This window comes from Perognathus longimembris, chromosome 13, assembly GCF_023159225.1.
Source record: "Perognathus longimembris pacificus isolate PPM17 chromosome 13, ASM2315922v1, whole genome shotgun sequence".
NCBI lineage: Eukaryota > Metazoa > Chordata > Mammalia > Rodentia > Heteromyidae > Perognathus > Perognathus longimembris.
Genome location: NC_063173.1, coordinates 24610652 through 24627966, shown reverse-complemented (window position 1 = coordinate 24627966; position 17315 = coordinate 24610652). Strand labels below are relative to the sequence as shown.

At 46.2% G+C, this 17315-nt stretch overlaps 1 protein-coding gene across 2 annotated transcripts in view; it reads left to right on the top strand.

The window, feature by feature from the left end:
* The window catches only part of Ptpn5 (protein tyrosine phosphatase non-receptor type 5), a 65334-nt gene that overhangs the window by 35667 nt on the left and 12352 nt on the right, over nt 1–17315 (top strand). For both annotated transcript variants that reach the window (XM_048361503.1, XM_048361502.1), the window contains 4 exons: nt 14806–14999; nt 15532–15639; nt 15874–15957; nt 16402–16643. In XM_048361503.1, the coding sequence (XP_048217460.1) occupies nt 14806–14999; nt 15532–15639; nt 15874–15957; nt 16402–16643 (628 nt within the window). The remainder of the gene's footprint in view (nt 1–14805; nt 15000–15531; nt 15640–15873; nt 15958–16401; nt 16644–17315) is intronic.

Genomic DNA, 17315 nt, shown 5'->3' with positions numbered 1-17315 from the left:
CTAGTACTTGCACACATAAAAAAGTGTAAGGCTAGGACAAAAGTCATTTTTCCTAGTATAATGACAGTGCTGAGTACTGAGTATCAATCTTCAAGAATCCTGCCTTGGGTTTCAGTGTCACAGATGAGCTCGAAGAAACGCAATCTCAGCATGGCAGCTGTGAGAGTTCAGTGAGATAATGCATGTAATGGAGGGCTTGCTATTGCTGACTCCTCCTAATTCTTGGATTCAACAGACCTGAATGTGAATGGATTTAGGCTGTGTCCTTTTTGAGCTTGAGATCTTGCATAAATCGCTTTACATCTTTTATTAGCCCCACTTGAGCAATGGCTACCTGTGACTTAAGAAAGACTATCCTTTTACCCACATCCCTGTTAAACATCACACAACTTAAGCCATCTCTCTATTACAAACAAGACTATTTTGAATTGTGTTTCTGTCCTCCACCCAACACAGTTACATTCTGTCACCCTTAGTAGCCCACTCAGTCCTGATCCTGAGCAAAGCCAGCATGGTCCACACCCAACCTCTTAGGCCTGTCTCTGTCCGATGGGAGTCCAATCTATTCCAAAAATCCACATTGTCTAAGAGATGAAGCTGCATATATTAGTTACATTTTGCTGTGAAACAAATTATCCTGAAACTTTGCAGTTTAACTTTGTTATCTCACACAATTCAGTGGATTCCAGAAATCCAAGAAAGGCTTAGCCATGTGGTTCTGGCTCAGCCTCTCGCAATATCTCAAGACATTGGCCATTGCGACAGTAATCTCCAAACTTGACTGGAGCTGAAAATCCCTTTCCAAGCTCACTCATAGGTAGCTGGCACACTTCCATTCCCTGACACTTATTGGCCAGGGGTCTCCGTTACTCTCCATAGGCTGCCTGAGCAGCCACCCAACAAGGCAGCTGGCTCCTCCAGTGAGTGAATCCAGAGAGCATGGAAGAGCACAAGAGAGAGCCCAGATAGAAATCACAGTTTCTTCAAACTTAATCTTAGAACCAGCCTGCCTTCACTTCTGCTGGGTGTTCTTAACCACACAGGCTTGTGGGAGACACTGCACAAGGACGTGAACACTAGGATATGGGGTCATTTAGGGCCTTAGAGACTGTCTACCATATTGCTTAAAAACAATCCTAGCCAGGCACCAGTGGCTCACACTTGTAATCCTAGCTACTTACGAGGCTGAGCTCTGAGCATCTTAGTTCCAAGTCAGCCCATGCAGGAAAGTCCTTGAGACTCTCATCTCTATTTAACCACCAAGTAGTAGAGTTTTAACCTTGAGCAAAACATTCAGGGACAGCACCCAGACCCTGAATTCAGGCTCCGGGACCATCACAAACAGCCAAACAAAAAAATTGATTTTTTTTTTTTTATAATTCAAAGAGATATGTTCGTAAGATAATGCCTTTAAATAGAATGACCTGTAGGGGAAAAAGCACGCCCACAGAGAATACCAGAAAAACTACAACTCAGAGAAACCAGTTCCTTTCTCAGTATGGTAGTTATAGATAACTTATTTTATTTTTTTCTTTATACTTTCATGGGGAGAGGGGAGATCTTTCCAATATTCTCCAAAAATATTTTTTTTTAAATATTGACCACTTTAAAATACTAATACATTCTTGGTAAGCATAGGTAGTACCTAGAGGGGATGAGGGAAGGGCCTTCTAGATAATTTACCTCCTTTTCTATGCTGACAGTCCCAAAACCTGGAATTGATCCAACCTCAGGGATCCTTATGAGGGCTGGCTAATCATAACTGGGGCCTCTGTGGAAACAGTCACCAAAGCAGGGGGCCCCTCTTCCTGTAGAAAGCTAACAAAATGACAAGAGCCATTGGTGAACCAGCTAAGGGAAGATTCGAATCAGGGCCTCCTTGATAATCCATGTCAGCCAAATCTATGAATCTTACCCATTTGGGAGATGTTGATTTTCAAGCAGCAGGGGCTCTCCCTGGCTCTCCCATTCTAGGAAGCAGACAGAACAAAGGGCCTTCTGCTAAGGCTCATTCCTTCCCTTTGGACATTGGTGTGGCTTCCTATGGAGTAGTTTGAGGGTTTCCTTTGGAGAGGAAAAGGGTTGTGACTTTTCAGACCATGGGTAGTCATATATTCTCGTGTACATACTCTGGTGTGGTGGTCCACAAAAGACTCCTCTCTGGTTTTCCTTCACTTATTCCCTTGTATCTCCTACTGCTGCCGACCCCCCTCTAGTTCATGTGCTAATGTGTATTTTTTGTTTCTGCCCTTGCAGAATGAGTGGCACTATTTTGAGTCCTACAAGTTTAATTGTGTATATTGTACAGATGGTTCTTGACTTACGATGGTTGGACTTACAGTTTGTTTTTGTTTTTTAACTTTAAGATGATGTGAAAACAATATGCCTTCCGTTGAAACCTCACTTCTTTGAATGTTGATCTTTTTCTATGCTGGTAGCATGCAATATAGAACTATTAACATGATGCCAGGCAGCACAACTCTCAGTCAGCCAGGAAGTCGGGAGAATCTATAGTACTGCTTACTCTACACTGGGATTTTAGTTGTTGTTGTTTTGGTTTAATCTGGTTTTTAGGGGTTTTTTGGGGGGGGAGTGTTTGCTTTGGTACTGGGGCTTGAATTTAAAGGTTGTGGCTAAATTCAAGGCCTCACACCTACTTGGCTTGCTTGCTTACAGATGGTGCTCTACCACTTTAGCCACACCTCCAGCCTGAGTACCATGTTGCTAAGCTTGATGTTTAGTAGGTTAGGTATATTAAAAACAGTCGTAGTTAGGATATTACAATTTAAAATGGATTTATTGAGGAGTAACTGTATCATAAATCAAGGAACATCTGTATTGTGTTGAATCTTTTCTTTTGGCATTGTCTGATTTGAACACATCTTGGAAATCAAAGTGTGTATTTATTAACATTATTATTAACAAATGATTGTTACATGGAGAAAGTGTGTTTACTGTGATATTTCCATACAAGCATACAAGGCACTCTGATCAAATTCCCTCTGTTGCTTTCCTTCATTTGTTCTTAAAAAAAAAAAAAAATAGCCAGGCACTAGTGGCTCACACCTGTAATCGTAACTACTCAGGAAGCAGAGATCTGAGGATGGCTGTTGGAAGCCATCCCAGGCAGGAAAGGCTATGAGACTCTATCTCCAATTAGCCACCTAAAAACACAAGTGGAGTTGTGGCTCTAAGTGGTAGAGGGCTAGCCTTGAGCAAAAAAGCTCAGGAACAGCACCCAGCCCAACCACCAGCAGGGATCCGTGTACTAATTGGGAGAGGAAGGGTGAAAGGAATGAGTGAAGTAGAGTGAATTTGGTCAAAGTATTTGATGTACACATAGTAAAATGGAACAATGAGTCTCGTTTTGTCACTCAATACTATGCTTCTTCCATGCTTCCATATATACTTTGTTCTTTTACTGCTAGAAGCTTTAAGTACTCTACTATATGTGACTGGACATTTGGCCTACCAGCTCTTCAAGCAATGGGGATGTACTGCCATCCTCCCATATCCCTGCCATCAATAACACAGGAGGGAACAGTGCCTTATTACTCCCTTAGGGACTGTGTGAAAAGGTATCTGACATTTCCACTCTGGAATAGAACCCATGGTTTCAGACTACTTCCAGCAGAGAGAACCTGGAGAAAAGTGTTGCAGATAGAGCCTAGGGAGATAAGCAGAGGTCGGAGCATGCTGCTCCTTTCTTTTGGCTATGGCACAGATTTTGGTCTTTGTCCTAAGATAAAAGGAAAGTTATTGAATCAAATTGAGCAGGAGATCCAGTTTTTAAAAACTCAGTGGGTCTTCAGAGCTGTAAAGGCCTTTAAAGACCTTTGCTTTGAATCCACAGAGGGTCTGGAAGGCCTGTAGAGGTACTGAAATGCTGAGGGTCACATAGGCTGATAGAGCACTTTAACATCTGGTTCATGTGTTGTGAGTCTGCTGAATTGTCAAGGGCTACTTAATGCTGGCAGCTCCTGGAGACTTGAATTTATCAATACTGTCCCAAGAGGAACCTTAGGCTACCCTTCCTTCTGTCACCTGGACTTTTCTAGACCTCTGGAAGTATTTAACAGGACCCACTAAAAATCCCCAAGCTAAGACCTGGCTTCTCACTGCCATGGGGCTCAGGTCTGGACTTTCTGAGTAACCCCCAGACAGCTGCTGTTTAACTTCTTACGGCGCTAACTTAATCATAATTGAGAGCAGAATCACAGGGTTAAAGACAAACCAATCTTGGTTCTTCCTCTTACTCTCTGGACCTCAGTTTGCTCATCTATGAAATGGGAAGGTAGATCAAGATGCTCTCTCCGGTTTGTCTCCTCCTCCCTTCCTCACTTGTGCTCAAGTCTCAGGCACTGGGGACCCCTGGCACCCCATCTCCTTAGGGCCTCTGCTGCCAGTTCTTGCAGTTCTTAGCGTAGGCAGCTGAGAAATAGAGGTGTACCCAAAGAGTTTCACTGACCCTTTTCACACATGTACTTCTGGGCCTCCACTCCGAGAGGCACAAAGAACTGAGCCTTTGTTTGTAGCAAGAAAGCTGTTTGCAATTTCAGAGAGAACCATTTTATTGTATTCCCTCCAAAGAGTGCTTGAGTTGTGTTTTGTTTTGAAACGTTGTCAGCATTCTGGATTGAATAAATTGGCAGAGACAAAGCAACTTTGCTTCTCCTATCCCCAGCCCATGCCCACTCTGTCCACAGACCCCAGATCCCAGCCAGAAGCCTCAAAGCCCCCGCCCACAGTCACGTGGGGCACCCATCATCCTCCTAGGGGCTCACCTGGACGAAGAAAAGGAAATCCTTACCGCTGCCTGTCTCATGATCCCTTTCCTCTCCACCCACCTCATCTCCTCTCTAGCAACCATTGGAACATTCACCATATGTCAGACACCAGGCTACGCATTTTGTATGCTTCACTTCATCTGCAAAGTCTTGTGAGCTATGTTTTAGTATATTTGTTTTCCAGAGAACCACCTGAAGTTCAGAGAGATTGCCACTTACCCAAGGTCACACAAGTAGTTGACCACATTGTGTAAAAATCTAAATCTTTGGGCTGTAAGCCACTCCAAGAAGCTCCCTGCTTGGAAACAAAGCTATTTGTAGGGACAAGAAGAGCCCCGAGATACTTTTAGGGCTAAAACCAGCCTGCCGCAAACTTCCAGACACAGTTCCGTTCCTGCTTTTCAGTATGCCCTCTTCTACAGTGCAGCCTCCATGATGACTATAAGCATTAGTCAGTCCCACCACAGACTGCTGGGGTCCAGTGCAGCTTTTCTATGCTTCCCCTTTCAGAAAACCCACCTCAGCTTGTGGTGGTCTATTCCAGAGGGAGACACCTATCCTCCCCCCCATTCACTCTGAGATAGCCCTTGCCCTCTCTATCCTGGAGAAGCAGTGGAGGCCCAATTTGGGGTGGACAGCTCAGAATGTGGCTAAAAAGGAAAGAGTATCTTGAGCCATATCTTCCTAGGTTTGTATCCTGGCTCTCCTGGCCATGAACTTTGATGAGCTTGGGCAAATCACTTTGGGCACACCTGTTTTCCTGCCGTTAAGAGAGTAGTCCTGTTGCTGAAGTCAGACAGTAGTCACAAAGGTTGAATGAGGGAATGTTTGCAGTCACTGAAGTCTTCTCCCTCCACCATGCAGCTGAAGGGCAACTAGGTTTCCCAAAAATAAAAAAAAAGAGAGTACTGCCTGAACTTTTATCCTAGCTTCTCAGTCCTGTAACATCATTTTCTCTCCTTCACTTTCTCTGCCCGTCTATGTCCCCCTCCTAGTGTGTGTCCCCCTAATAACTGGGACATAGACTCTGTGTATACATTTTAAGCTTGCCACAGGAATGAATTTACAGAGAGGCTAGACAACTTGCCCGCTCTGTATGACTGAGAAGCAGTGAGCAGCCATGGACTATGGAATCCTCTCATGCTCTAAAATATTTTCCTTTTCCACCTCCTCTTGCCTGCTTGGGCAATGCAGAGATATCTAAAACTGCCAACTTACCATCCAAAATAGAAGCATGCCTTCACCACTCTTTCTTCTCAGGTTCCTGTTGTTTCATCTCCCTTTCTGTGGTTCTCTTGGTCCTGTTGCTCATTAGTTAGCAGGACTAGTGGAGTAGAGGGCTTGTGGGAAAATTGTACTGTCTGTTTGCCTTTATGGGGTAGAACCCAATGGATGATTGATGGGGGGAGGGAAAGAGAGAGAGAGAGAGAGCTCAGAGAGAGAGATTTCAGCAAGGGCCACTCTTACAGAGTCTTGCTAGTTCAGGCTGGAGTGGAGACACAGAGCATCTTGAGGCAAAAGATGAGCCTAGCAAAGGGCCAGGCAAAGGGCAGGTGTTCAAACATTTGCCTACTAAAAATACAGATTAGAGGTGCTGGGAATGTGGCTTAGTGGTAGAGTGCTTACCTAGGATGCATGATGCCCTGGGTTCAAGGCCTCAGTACCACATAAACAGAAAAGGCTGGAAGGGCAGTGTGGGTCAAGTGGGAGAGTACTAGCCTTGAGCAAAAGAAGCTCAATGACAGCCCTGAATTCAAGCCCCAGGACTGGAAAAAAAAATACAGATGAGGACTCCTCCCTCTCCCCATCGCATGCCATCAGACTCCTAGTTTGCCTGCTGCACACACACCCAAATTGGGCATCACTACTCCAGCCTCTCCCAGTAAGGGCAGAGACCACAGTCATGCCCTACAAGGTCAGGCTCTCTTTCTTGGGGCCAAAGCAGTGCTGTTAGCTGATGGTACTGTCTGTGGTAGCGACTTCCAAAGCTAATTGGGACTCAACCCTCCCACCTACTGGCCCTTCTCAGTTCTTCTAACCTTTAGGGACTACCCAAGAAAAACTTCAACACAAGCTTGGTAGGCACATCCTTCTCATGGGCTTCCAGGCCTTACCGTGGAACAAAAGAAAGATCATTAAATATGGAGACCCATTGACCTGGACTCAAATTCCACACCTTTCATTTCTGTGATCCTGAGCACATCACTTAACCAGTGTGTCTCCATGACACCCTGTGTATAAGGTAGATAGAAATATTCAGTACAGCATGGCTGTGGGCATTGAACAGTGTGAGGCTCTCGATGTGCCTGGATCAAAGTAGACAAAGTAGGAGCATGACAGAGGGCTATCCATCTTGTTAACCATCTGAATTGCCGGAAGTTATCCTTATCCCTCCCACTCTACCTTCCTTTCTCACAAGAAAAGAGAGCAAGTAATCCTACAAGGAGACAAGGCCTAAGGGTGGCACTGTGGACACAATCTTGGGAGACAGAGTGAGCCTATCAACTGGATAGATGAGGGGTGGAGACCTCTCAAAGTGAGCTAGTATTGGATGTGGGAGGCCTGGACCTGACTCAGAGAGGTAGTCTCATCTAATGTTTTGGCTGACAGCACAGGCTTTCAGAGGGAAGACTGCCTAGAATCTAATGCTACTTTCTATTCATGGACCTCAGCCAAGTGACTTTATTTCCCTGTGCCACCATGTCCTCATCTGTAAAATGAGGGTGAGAGCACACTTGCATCTCCTGGACTGTTGTGAGGATTGCGCGTGTTAATGCATGTAAGGCACATGTAGCATGTGGAAAATGTTCAAATGTCTTAGCCGAGAGTGCTTGCTGTGGTAGCCAAATTCTGCCACTGGCTGATTTTTGATCTTGGGAAAGCCATGAACCCTCTCTGGCCCTCAGTTTCTCATCTGAGAAATTAACAAGCTGGCCCAGATATCCCTCAGGGTTTATCAGTCATTCTCTGACAGCTGGTGATTCTGGAAGCCCAGGAACGACTGAGTATGATGCTCTGTTGAGCAGGATCCCCTGTGACTGTGTAGGCTTGGCTGGGAGGTCACTCCTGGCCAGCTTGGGAAGGAAGAAAAGCTGAATGGGACAGAGCCTCCTTCCCATGTAAATAAGAACAGGCTGAGCCAGCCTTCCTCTAGGGTTCCGGTGGGCTGCTGCTGCCAGGAGCTTGGGAATGAGTCACTAACTGACAGGCAGCCACGGTTCTCAAGCTCAGGCGGCACCAGCCCTGGGGCACAGTAGCTTCTGAGTGTAGAGGTAAGATTTGGGAACTGAGTAACAGAAAGGGATCATAGTTTACCTACATGCTCTAGCTGATGCCTGAAAACCTTTTCCTTGCTTCCTTTATCCACAACCCCTAGAGCTGTGACCTAGGACACTGAGTTCATGTCTAAGAGACATGACTTCTTTCCTTCTTTCCTTCCTTCCTTCCTTTCTTCCTTCCTTCCTTCCTTCCTTCCTTCCTTCCTTCCTTCCTTCCTGCCTGCCTGCCTGCCTGCCTGCCTTCCTGCCTTCCTGCCTTCCTGCCTTCTTTTTTTTTTTTTTTTTTTTTTTTTTGGCCAGTCCTGGGCCTTGGACTCAGGGCCTGAGCACTGTCCCTGGCTTCTTCCCGCTCAAGGCTAGCACTCTGCCACTTGAGCCACAGCGCCGCTTCTGGCCGTTTTCTGTATATGTGGTGCTGGGGAATCGAACCTAGGGCCTCGGGTATACCGAGGCAGGCACTCTTGCCACTAGGCTATATCCCCAGCCCCCCTTCCTGCCTTCTTTCTCTCCATACTACTGAACCTCTGAGGATCCACCAAGTAAACATCAGGCACAAAAACTGTATCATAACCCCACAGCAACTAGTTTGGATTCAAGATTCCTGCTGATCTAAGGCCTCCTCCCTCCTAAGTTCTTACCATCCTCCCTACCTTTGCTCTGGTGTCCTTTTCCTGAGAAGTTGTATGACAAAATGGAGCCACTACTTGGTATCAGAAAGCCCTGGATTCAGATCTCAAGTCCTCACTTAATTGGTAAAGTCTCTTCACCTCTCTAAGCCTTGATTTCCAGGCCTAGAAAAATCTCCCTGCACGAGATACAAGCCCATGAGGAACCCAATATTAAATCACTTGTCAGCAAGCAGCCTCTGAGTCAGGGCTTCATGCTTGGCAAAGCAACTACCTCACTGTGAACTATTGAAAAACCAGCCCTTGACACAAGCATCCGCCTCTCACTGACAAAATGGGGTTGATGATGATAATGTCTACTTCATAGAGCTGTCGAGAGAAGCACATGCAACTGTGTGCAATAAAAGTACTTTGGAAATGGCATAGACATCCCAGTGAGGTGAGATTATCATTTACACAGCAAGATAAGTGAATAGAAAGGAGGGCAGGGGAAGTAGAGGTGACATCATCTCTAGAAGGACAAAGACCAAGAAGACAAATGGACCCAGGACCCCAGTAATCCATGCAGATAGACAATTAAATCCACTGCTGAATTCCCAAAGCCTGACTTGGTGCTTGGCAAATCAGGCACACAGAAAAATACTTCCTGAATGGCATAAGAGTGGATCCTTGTGTTCCTATGCTTTGCATATTGGAATTCAGTAAATGTGTGTTGGATTTATGGATAGATGAGCAGACACTGAAGTCAGAGAGACAGGTTCCTAGCCCAGTTGTCTACCTTTGCAACTTCCACCATTTTCTATGAGAGACTCCCATGGCTCATCCTGAGAACAGGAGTTTGGGGTTTTTTTTAACTGAGATCCATGGAATCTCCTAAAAGTATATGCAGATTATAATATGTATTGGAAACATGCGGTCCTGAATAAAAATATATCCTGTTTCTACCAAAATAAAAGTAAGTAAACCCTACTGTGATGATATACATCCAGGGCTGGGAATGTGGCTTAGTGATAGAGTGCTTGCCTAGCATGCATGAAGCCCTGGGTTCAAGTCCTCATTACCACATACACAGAAAAAGCCAGAAGTGGTGCTGTGGCTCAAGTGGTAGAGTGTTAGCCTTGAATTAAAGAAGCTCAGGGACAGTGCCCAGGCCCTGAGTTCAAGCCCCAGGACTGGCAAACAAGTGTGTGTGTGTGTGTGTGTGTGTGTGTTTGTGTGTGTGTGTGTACATCCATCCACCTATTCCCCAGTAAAACACCTATCCATCCATTGCGTTCATCAGGCCCCCAGGGTTTCCAAGTGACAAGTCATTTTTTAAGAAAAAGTTCTATTCTTCCCTTTGTCTCTGACATCTGCATACTGGGCCCATTAGCCTACAGTTTTTCTCTCACCTCATAATGTACAAGGCAATTTACCTTTCACTCTCATACACGGAAGTTATGATCCCACATTCTCAGAGCAACTTGCCTTCTGTGCAGCTGCTCTGCCAGACGGGTCTCACAGAGCTCTTTGGAACCTGACAACCTATGCTACACCCCATGCATTTGGCTGGGACAGGTAGAGTCAAAGCCTGCCACCTAAGTGTACTAACTAGGCTTCCTGATGCCTGCACCCAGAACACTGATCTTCAACAAAAAATCTTACCACAAATATGTACATATCTACATATTTGTTGGAGGAAATTTAGAATGTGTAAATAAAATCACCTCTCTTCTCACTCTCTCTCTCAAAAAAAAAGTGTTACTACCTGGCTTATGGTCTTTCCATTTATCATGTAGAAATGTATGCCAAGCTCTACAGAAGAGGAAGAAATGTCCAGCCTGCAGACTATATGAGGCTCGTGAACCCATCTGCGCAGCCAACTGCATGTGGGACTTGAAATCCAATAAGTCTAAGCACTTGCTGCATAGCAACACGAATATCAACACCAGCTAATATCACACCAACTGGGTCCTGGCAGAAAAAAAGGTCCCGTCCCCATACCCCACCCACCCGCAGTTCTACAGGTGCATATTAACCTCTTGTCTTTTTTTTTTTTTTTTTTTTTTTTTTGGCCAGTCCTGGGGCTTGGACTCAGGGCCTGAGCACTGTCCCTGGCTTCTTTTTTGCTCAAGGCTAGCACTCTGCCACTTGAACCACAGCGCCACTTCTGGCCATTTTCTGTATATGTGGTGCTGGGGAATCGAACCCAGGGCCTCATGTATATGAGGCAGGCACTCTTGCCACTAGGCCATATCCCCAGCCCTTAACCTCTTGTCTTACATGAGGTACTTTTCATCTTTTATAAACAGAGCTATACTCTCTTGATTTTTTTTTTGTCCAAGACCAGGATTCGAACCATTGATCTGGCACTTTTGCTCATTGGCTGATGCTCTAACACCTGAGCGACACCCCCAACCACTATACTTCCTTAATTTTTAAGGCCAGTGAGAGAATACTGTATTATTACCTTGCCTATCTTACTCCATATTCCAAAATTTCTTTCCACAGTATTAAATATTCATCAACAGAGTGACTTGTAATGGCTGCATGATAAATTGCGGGCAACTTCCATGCTTCTCAGACTGGGGTGCATATATCCCTGAGGGCAAAGCCACAAGATAAATGTCATACATCCTTTTGGCGCATAAACCTGATACAGAGCTTTGGGAGTGAGGGGAGAAACATTTTAAAATCAAAACAGATGTCGATATACCATCATAGAGTATACAAAATGCCCATGAATTTTAAAACAAAGCATTGAAGTCCAAAGTTGTATGAGCTTGCTGTTCCTTCCTCCCCAAAGGTGACACAAACATCTACAATGAGTTAAGTTCTTGTGCAAGATCCTCTTCTTATAGATAAGTAAATGAGCCAGAAAAAGAAAAGGATAGCCCAAGGTCCAGAGCAAGCTTAGGCATAGAAGCCAGGTTACCCCAGGCCTGTATCCTTCCACACTTAGCATCACCTGGCACATGCCCTCAAGAAATTCAGTTACTATTCATCAGTGGTAGAAACTCTTGGCCTCCCACATGATTCACCTTCTAAGGCAGCTTTTCCTTTCTCGCCTTGTGCCAGGATCTGAGCTGACTGCCTACAGGGTGAGTAAATGGAGGGTCCAGCCCTCATAGATTCCACTGGCGCTCAGAGGAATCACCTAATGCATTGTCCTGTAAACATGTATCTATTGGTCTGTTTTTCTCATAAGACTAGGAGTCATTTGAAGTCAGGGTTTATAATTTGCCATTATTATTGTAATCTGCCATTTGATGCATACTAAATGTCAGGCACCATGTTGAGTGTTTGAGGGGTTTTTTGCCAGTCCTGGGCCTTGGACTCAGGGCCTGGGCACTGTCTTTGGGCTTCTTTAACTCAAGGCTAGCACTCTACCACTTGAGCCACAGGCGCCACTTTTGTCTTTTTCTGTTTATGTGGTACTGAGGAATAGAACCCAGGACTTCATGCATGCTAGGCAAGCACTCTATCACTAAGCCACATTCTCAGCCAATGCTAAGTGCTTTAGCTGCAGTATCTACAGTCTTAAGGCCGAAGATGTAGCTCAGTAGTGGTAATGTTTGCCTGCCTGGGTTAGATCCCTAGCATGGAAAAAAAATTAAAGTCTTCATAACAATGTTTTATAGGATGTATTTTTACTCCCCTTTACTAATTAAGAACAGGGGTACAAGAACATTATTTGTCTAGCATGTACTCATTTAGCAAATATTTATTGCAGACTTAATTGCTATGATTTGTACTAAATACTGTAGATAACCACAATGAGCAAAACCAAGACTACTCCTTCCTTGACTTCCAAGCAAGTAGAGGAGATTATGTTTCACAAGTCATTTTACAAACCACAGTGAACATAATGTCACCCAAGGCCCATCTGACTATCTCATTCCAAACCTACCTCTGCTAGCTATCAAAGTGTTGGCCTTGGGAAGATCTCTTCATCACTCTGTACCTCATTTTCCTCATCCCCATTAAAGGAGGTTGGTAATAGAATAAATTTCATAGGGGTACTATGAAGAATAAGTAATTTAATACATGTAAAACACTCAGAATAGAGCCCACACATGCCAAGGCGTATTGTTGCTGCCCTCTAATGATGTGAAGGAGTAGCATCTCCTTTAGGTGACATTTGATTGAGACCTACAAGGTGAATAGGAGCAACCCTGGTAAAGTATGGGGGAGGCAGGGGAGGAGAACGGGTGGTTAGGTGGATGTTCCAGATAGAGAGACTTACATGTGAAAAGCACATGGGACAGGCTCACCTGATGAGCTATAAGGGGGGTGTGGTTGGAATCCAGCATGTAGGAGCCATCTAGGATCAGCAACTGAGAAACAAAGGGCCTGAATACTAATACAGATGTCTCTAGCACTAGGCTTTTAGCACCACACTATTGATCTAGGCCATGTAATAAGATCAGTAAATATGATACTGTCTACAGTATGGGTTCATTTTCTCTGCCAATTAATGAATTAAAGGTCAGTAAAGTGTTTAAAGCAGACAGAGCAAGCTGATTTGAAAGCAAAAGCATCTGTGAAACTAACTCTTTGTGCAGGGAAGAGTTCTAGAGCCACATGTCCACTGCTTTTCTCTCTCTCTCTCTCTCTCTCTCTCTCTCTCTCTCTCTCTCTCTTTCTCTCTCTCTCTCTCAGGTCCAGCTATATATAGGGTCTGTTGCCTCTGCCCCCTAGGATATGTTCCTGGTCTGATTGGTCAAGGAGTAGACATGGGCTTCAGGGAGTCTCATGATTGGCTGCTCTGCCTGGGAGCACAAGCCTGCAAGTTTCTCTATGATTGAGTCCTTCATCTCCACTCAGGAATAGGGATGTGGCTCCTGATTAGATGGGAGGCTGGAAGATCATGTATTTGGTCTTGGCCTCCAAGGGTGTATGTGTTCTGTTGCATCATTTCCTCTCCTTATGTTGGAGCCAATCCTGGCCACCATCTTTTATCCCTAGCTGAGGAGGCCTACCTAGCTTTTCCTCAGATGATTGTCCAGTGAATAAGCAAGTATATGCACACATAGATATGCCAACCTCATATGGTTCTGTCACTACCTAACTAGAAAAGAGGTCTGTTTTCTTACAAGCACAGTGATGGGTGAGCAGACATATTCCCACTGTCGACCTGTATATATTGATTTGTATGTGTGCACACACCAATCCTTGGGCTTGAACTCAGGGCCTGGGCATTGTTCCTGGGCTTATTTGCTTGAGGTTAGTGCTCTATCACTTGAGCCACAGCTCCTCTTCCAGCCTTTTGGTAGTTCATTGGACATAAAGAATCTCGTGGACTTTCTTACCCCAGGCTGGCTTTGAACAGTGATCCTCAGATCTCAGAGAAAAACGCTGTAAGGTACAATAAGAAAACTAGTGGTGTACCAAACTCCCATTTTCCAGGTGGGGAATCTGAAGTCCAAACAGAAAGAGAGAATAACTCTCCTAAAATCATTCCAACTAAAGATAGACCTATACTGGATCCCAGAATCTGGTACCAATTCTTCTATACCAGACTATTCCTCCACATCACCCTGGCTGCTCCGCCCCCCCCCCCCACACACACACACACGCACGCACTCTCAGTGTGTGGAGGGGTCTGGAAGTGGGGGAGGCACATGGCCCCAATCCTCTCAAAAGTCAACTGGAGCATAGATCGGGAAAGATAAAAAAAAATTACCAGGGTAGGCGTAGGTGGGGTTTTCAGGGTCACTGCCTGGATATACCCTTTTTCTTTTTCTTTTCTTTATGTCTTTTCCTCTTGCTTTTTTTAAATTGAGTTTGAGGTGGTTGTTTTTGTTTCCTTTAAGAAATGGAAAAGAATGAAGCTGCGTAAATACAACGATATTAACTCGGAAAAAAAAAAAACCTCCTGCCATTTTAACTCTGTTACTGGAGAAATAAAAGAGAAATAATTTGTCCACCCACACTTAGCTCAGTCTGACGAAGGTAGGTGAATATTGCTTTGCTAGTCGAGGGTGACTGCTGGAAGTGGAGCCACGCTGGCTGATCCCTGATTGAGAGGAAGCCACAGCAACCCCACAAGAAACCTTCCGTCCACTGTTGGTCGGCAGAGCCTGTGCACGAGCAGGGCTCGGAATCATGGCCCGCGTGTCCCACCTTCCACAGGTCTCCCCCAGCAGCCGGTAGCAATGGAGGGGTTGGACAAGGCCGAAGAACTCCCCGACAAGCCGAGAGAGATGCCACCACCCCCACTGCCCTCACCACCCTCAGAGCCTGCTCAGAAGCCACCACCTCCAGGCGGGAGCCACTCCCTCACCATAAGGAGCAGCCTGTGCCTGTTCGCTGCCTCTCAGTTCCTGGTAAGAAAGTCACAGGCCCCAGGAGGGCCTGGGGAGAGGGTGGGTTGAGCAACACAGCCTTCGACTTCCTCCCAAAGATGGCCACCTGGGAGGACAGAAGGATGGGGTGGGGGGAACTTCTTGTAGTCCTCAGTGAGTCTTAAGTCTTCAAGACGGGTGTAAGGGGTAGACCTCCGCTCAGTAGCCCAGCCCCTCACACCCTGCCCTCCCTAACCTGAGGTCTCACCAGGAGCACAGAGTCCCTAGCCTTTTCTGAGATATGTCCTTATACTTTGTGTACAAGTGGGGGTCCCCCTTGGGGAAAGTCTTTGTCCTGGCTGCCTTCAGTCAGCTTTTCTCCAGAAAAAAAATCCTGAGGCCTCTTCTGGATACATTGCTCCTGGGCACTTCCCCCGGCTGCCCATTGTGATCTGAGAGGTTCCAGAGCCTCCTTAGGGCTGAGGTTGGGAACTGAAGGTGAGCTCTGCAGAGCAATATGGGAGCAAAGAGCCTGAGGGGCTCTGAACTCAGCCTGCTCCCCTGACTGCCCCAGCTTGCCTGTGGGGTGCTCTGGCTCAGCGGCCATGGCCACACCTGGCTGCAGAATGCCACAGACCTTATCTCCTCTTCGCTCACACTACTGAACCAGCTGGAACCTGAGGTGAGTACGTTTGGGGAGTCGCAGGGCAAGGGGATCAGCTGGGGGGGAGCTCCAGTCCTACCCTCCCCAACCTCTCCATGGGGCTTCTCTTGAGTTCTCTTCTCTTCCACATCCCTCAAGTCTATCTGCATGCCCCCCCTCCCCCTCAACAAGGCTGCAGCTTCAGAGTCTCCGTTTTGTTGCTATTGAAATACAGGAGTTCTCTGCCTGACTCCTGTGTCTGATGTTCTCCAGGGCTGGCTGGACGCTGGAACTTGGGGGATTCCCAGTCTGCTGCTGGTCTCTCTGTCTGTGGGCCTGGTCCTCAGTACTACCCTGGTAAGACACCTTCTAACCCCACTCTTAGTTCCTCCTCCTTCTTTCTTGAGCTCTACTCCCCACCAGCTGGTCTACAAGCTGAATAACCTGGAACCTGAGGAGGGCAAAGATAGGTCCAGCCTAGAGTGACCATCTCCTTCCTAAAAATTGGTTTGCAGTGATCTGAAGTAGGGAAAGAGGGCAAGACTGGGGCAGGGAGGGAACATCAGGTCCCACTCATAAGACCAGAGTCCACAAGAAACTGAGGGTCTGTGGAAGAAGGGACTGTGAGAAAGGATGGGATTGTGTAACCTGCTAGGCAAGCACCTTGCAGACAGTTCCTAGGAGAGCTAGGTTGCTATAGACACTTGCAAGGAGAGAAAGCTCAAGCCCATGCCCCCTGCCCCAGGAATCCAAGGGACAGCTCTCGGTCCCAAGTCCACAATGCCTTATGATCCTAACCAGGTGTGGCATCTCCTGAAGACCTCCTCAGAACCACCCACCCCACTGCCAGCAGAGGACAGACGCCAGTCAGTGAGCCGCCAGCCCTCCTTCACCTACTCAGAGTGGATGGAGGAGAAGGTCGAGGATGACTTCCTGGACCTGGACCCTGTGCCTGAGACACCTGTGTTTGACTGTGTGATGGACATCAAACCTGAGGCCGACCCTGCCTCATTGACCGTCAAATCCATGGGTCTGCAGGAGAGGTGGGAGGGGTGGAGGAGGGGTGGGCATGATAGGGCTCTCAGCTCTCCACTCCCATCCAGAAGAGTTAGCTGCCAGACTATGTGTTCTGATAGCCAGAATCAAACTAGCTTCCTAGCCTAGCCAACGTAGATATTTGTGCTTTTCAGGTGATTCATGTAGATCAAAGTACCCTAAGGTGAAGGGCTGGGAATGTGGCTTAGCAGTAGAGTGCTTGTCTAGCATGCATGAAGCCCTGGGTTTGATTCCTCATTACCACATACACAGAAAAAACCAGAAGTGGCGCTGTGGCTCAAGTGGGAGAGTGCTAGCCTTGAGCAAAAAGAAGCCAGGGACAGTGCTCAGGCCCTGAGTCCAAGGCCCAGGACTGGCAAAAAAAAAAGTACCCTAAGATGAATGCTAATATATACTATTACTTCACAGGCATGTTGTAAGTGTGTGCATTTACACACTTATGGGCCCTCCTTTTCTCAGTGAAGCTTGGGTCCATTCCTTGCTGCAGGGCTTTTTTCATGTCTGTGTTCATTTTAGATGAACAAGGAAATGGTATATAGCATTTCTCAGAATCTCTTGGCCACTGAACACTGCTTTCTTAGTGTTTCATGGCATTCCTCAGAACATATTTGGGAGGTATAAATACCTTCTTAGAGCTTTTGTGGATCTCATCAGGTTTG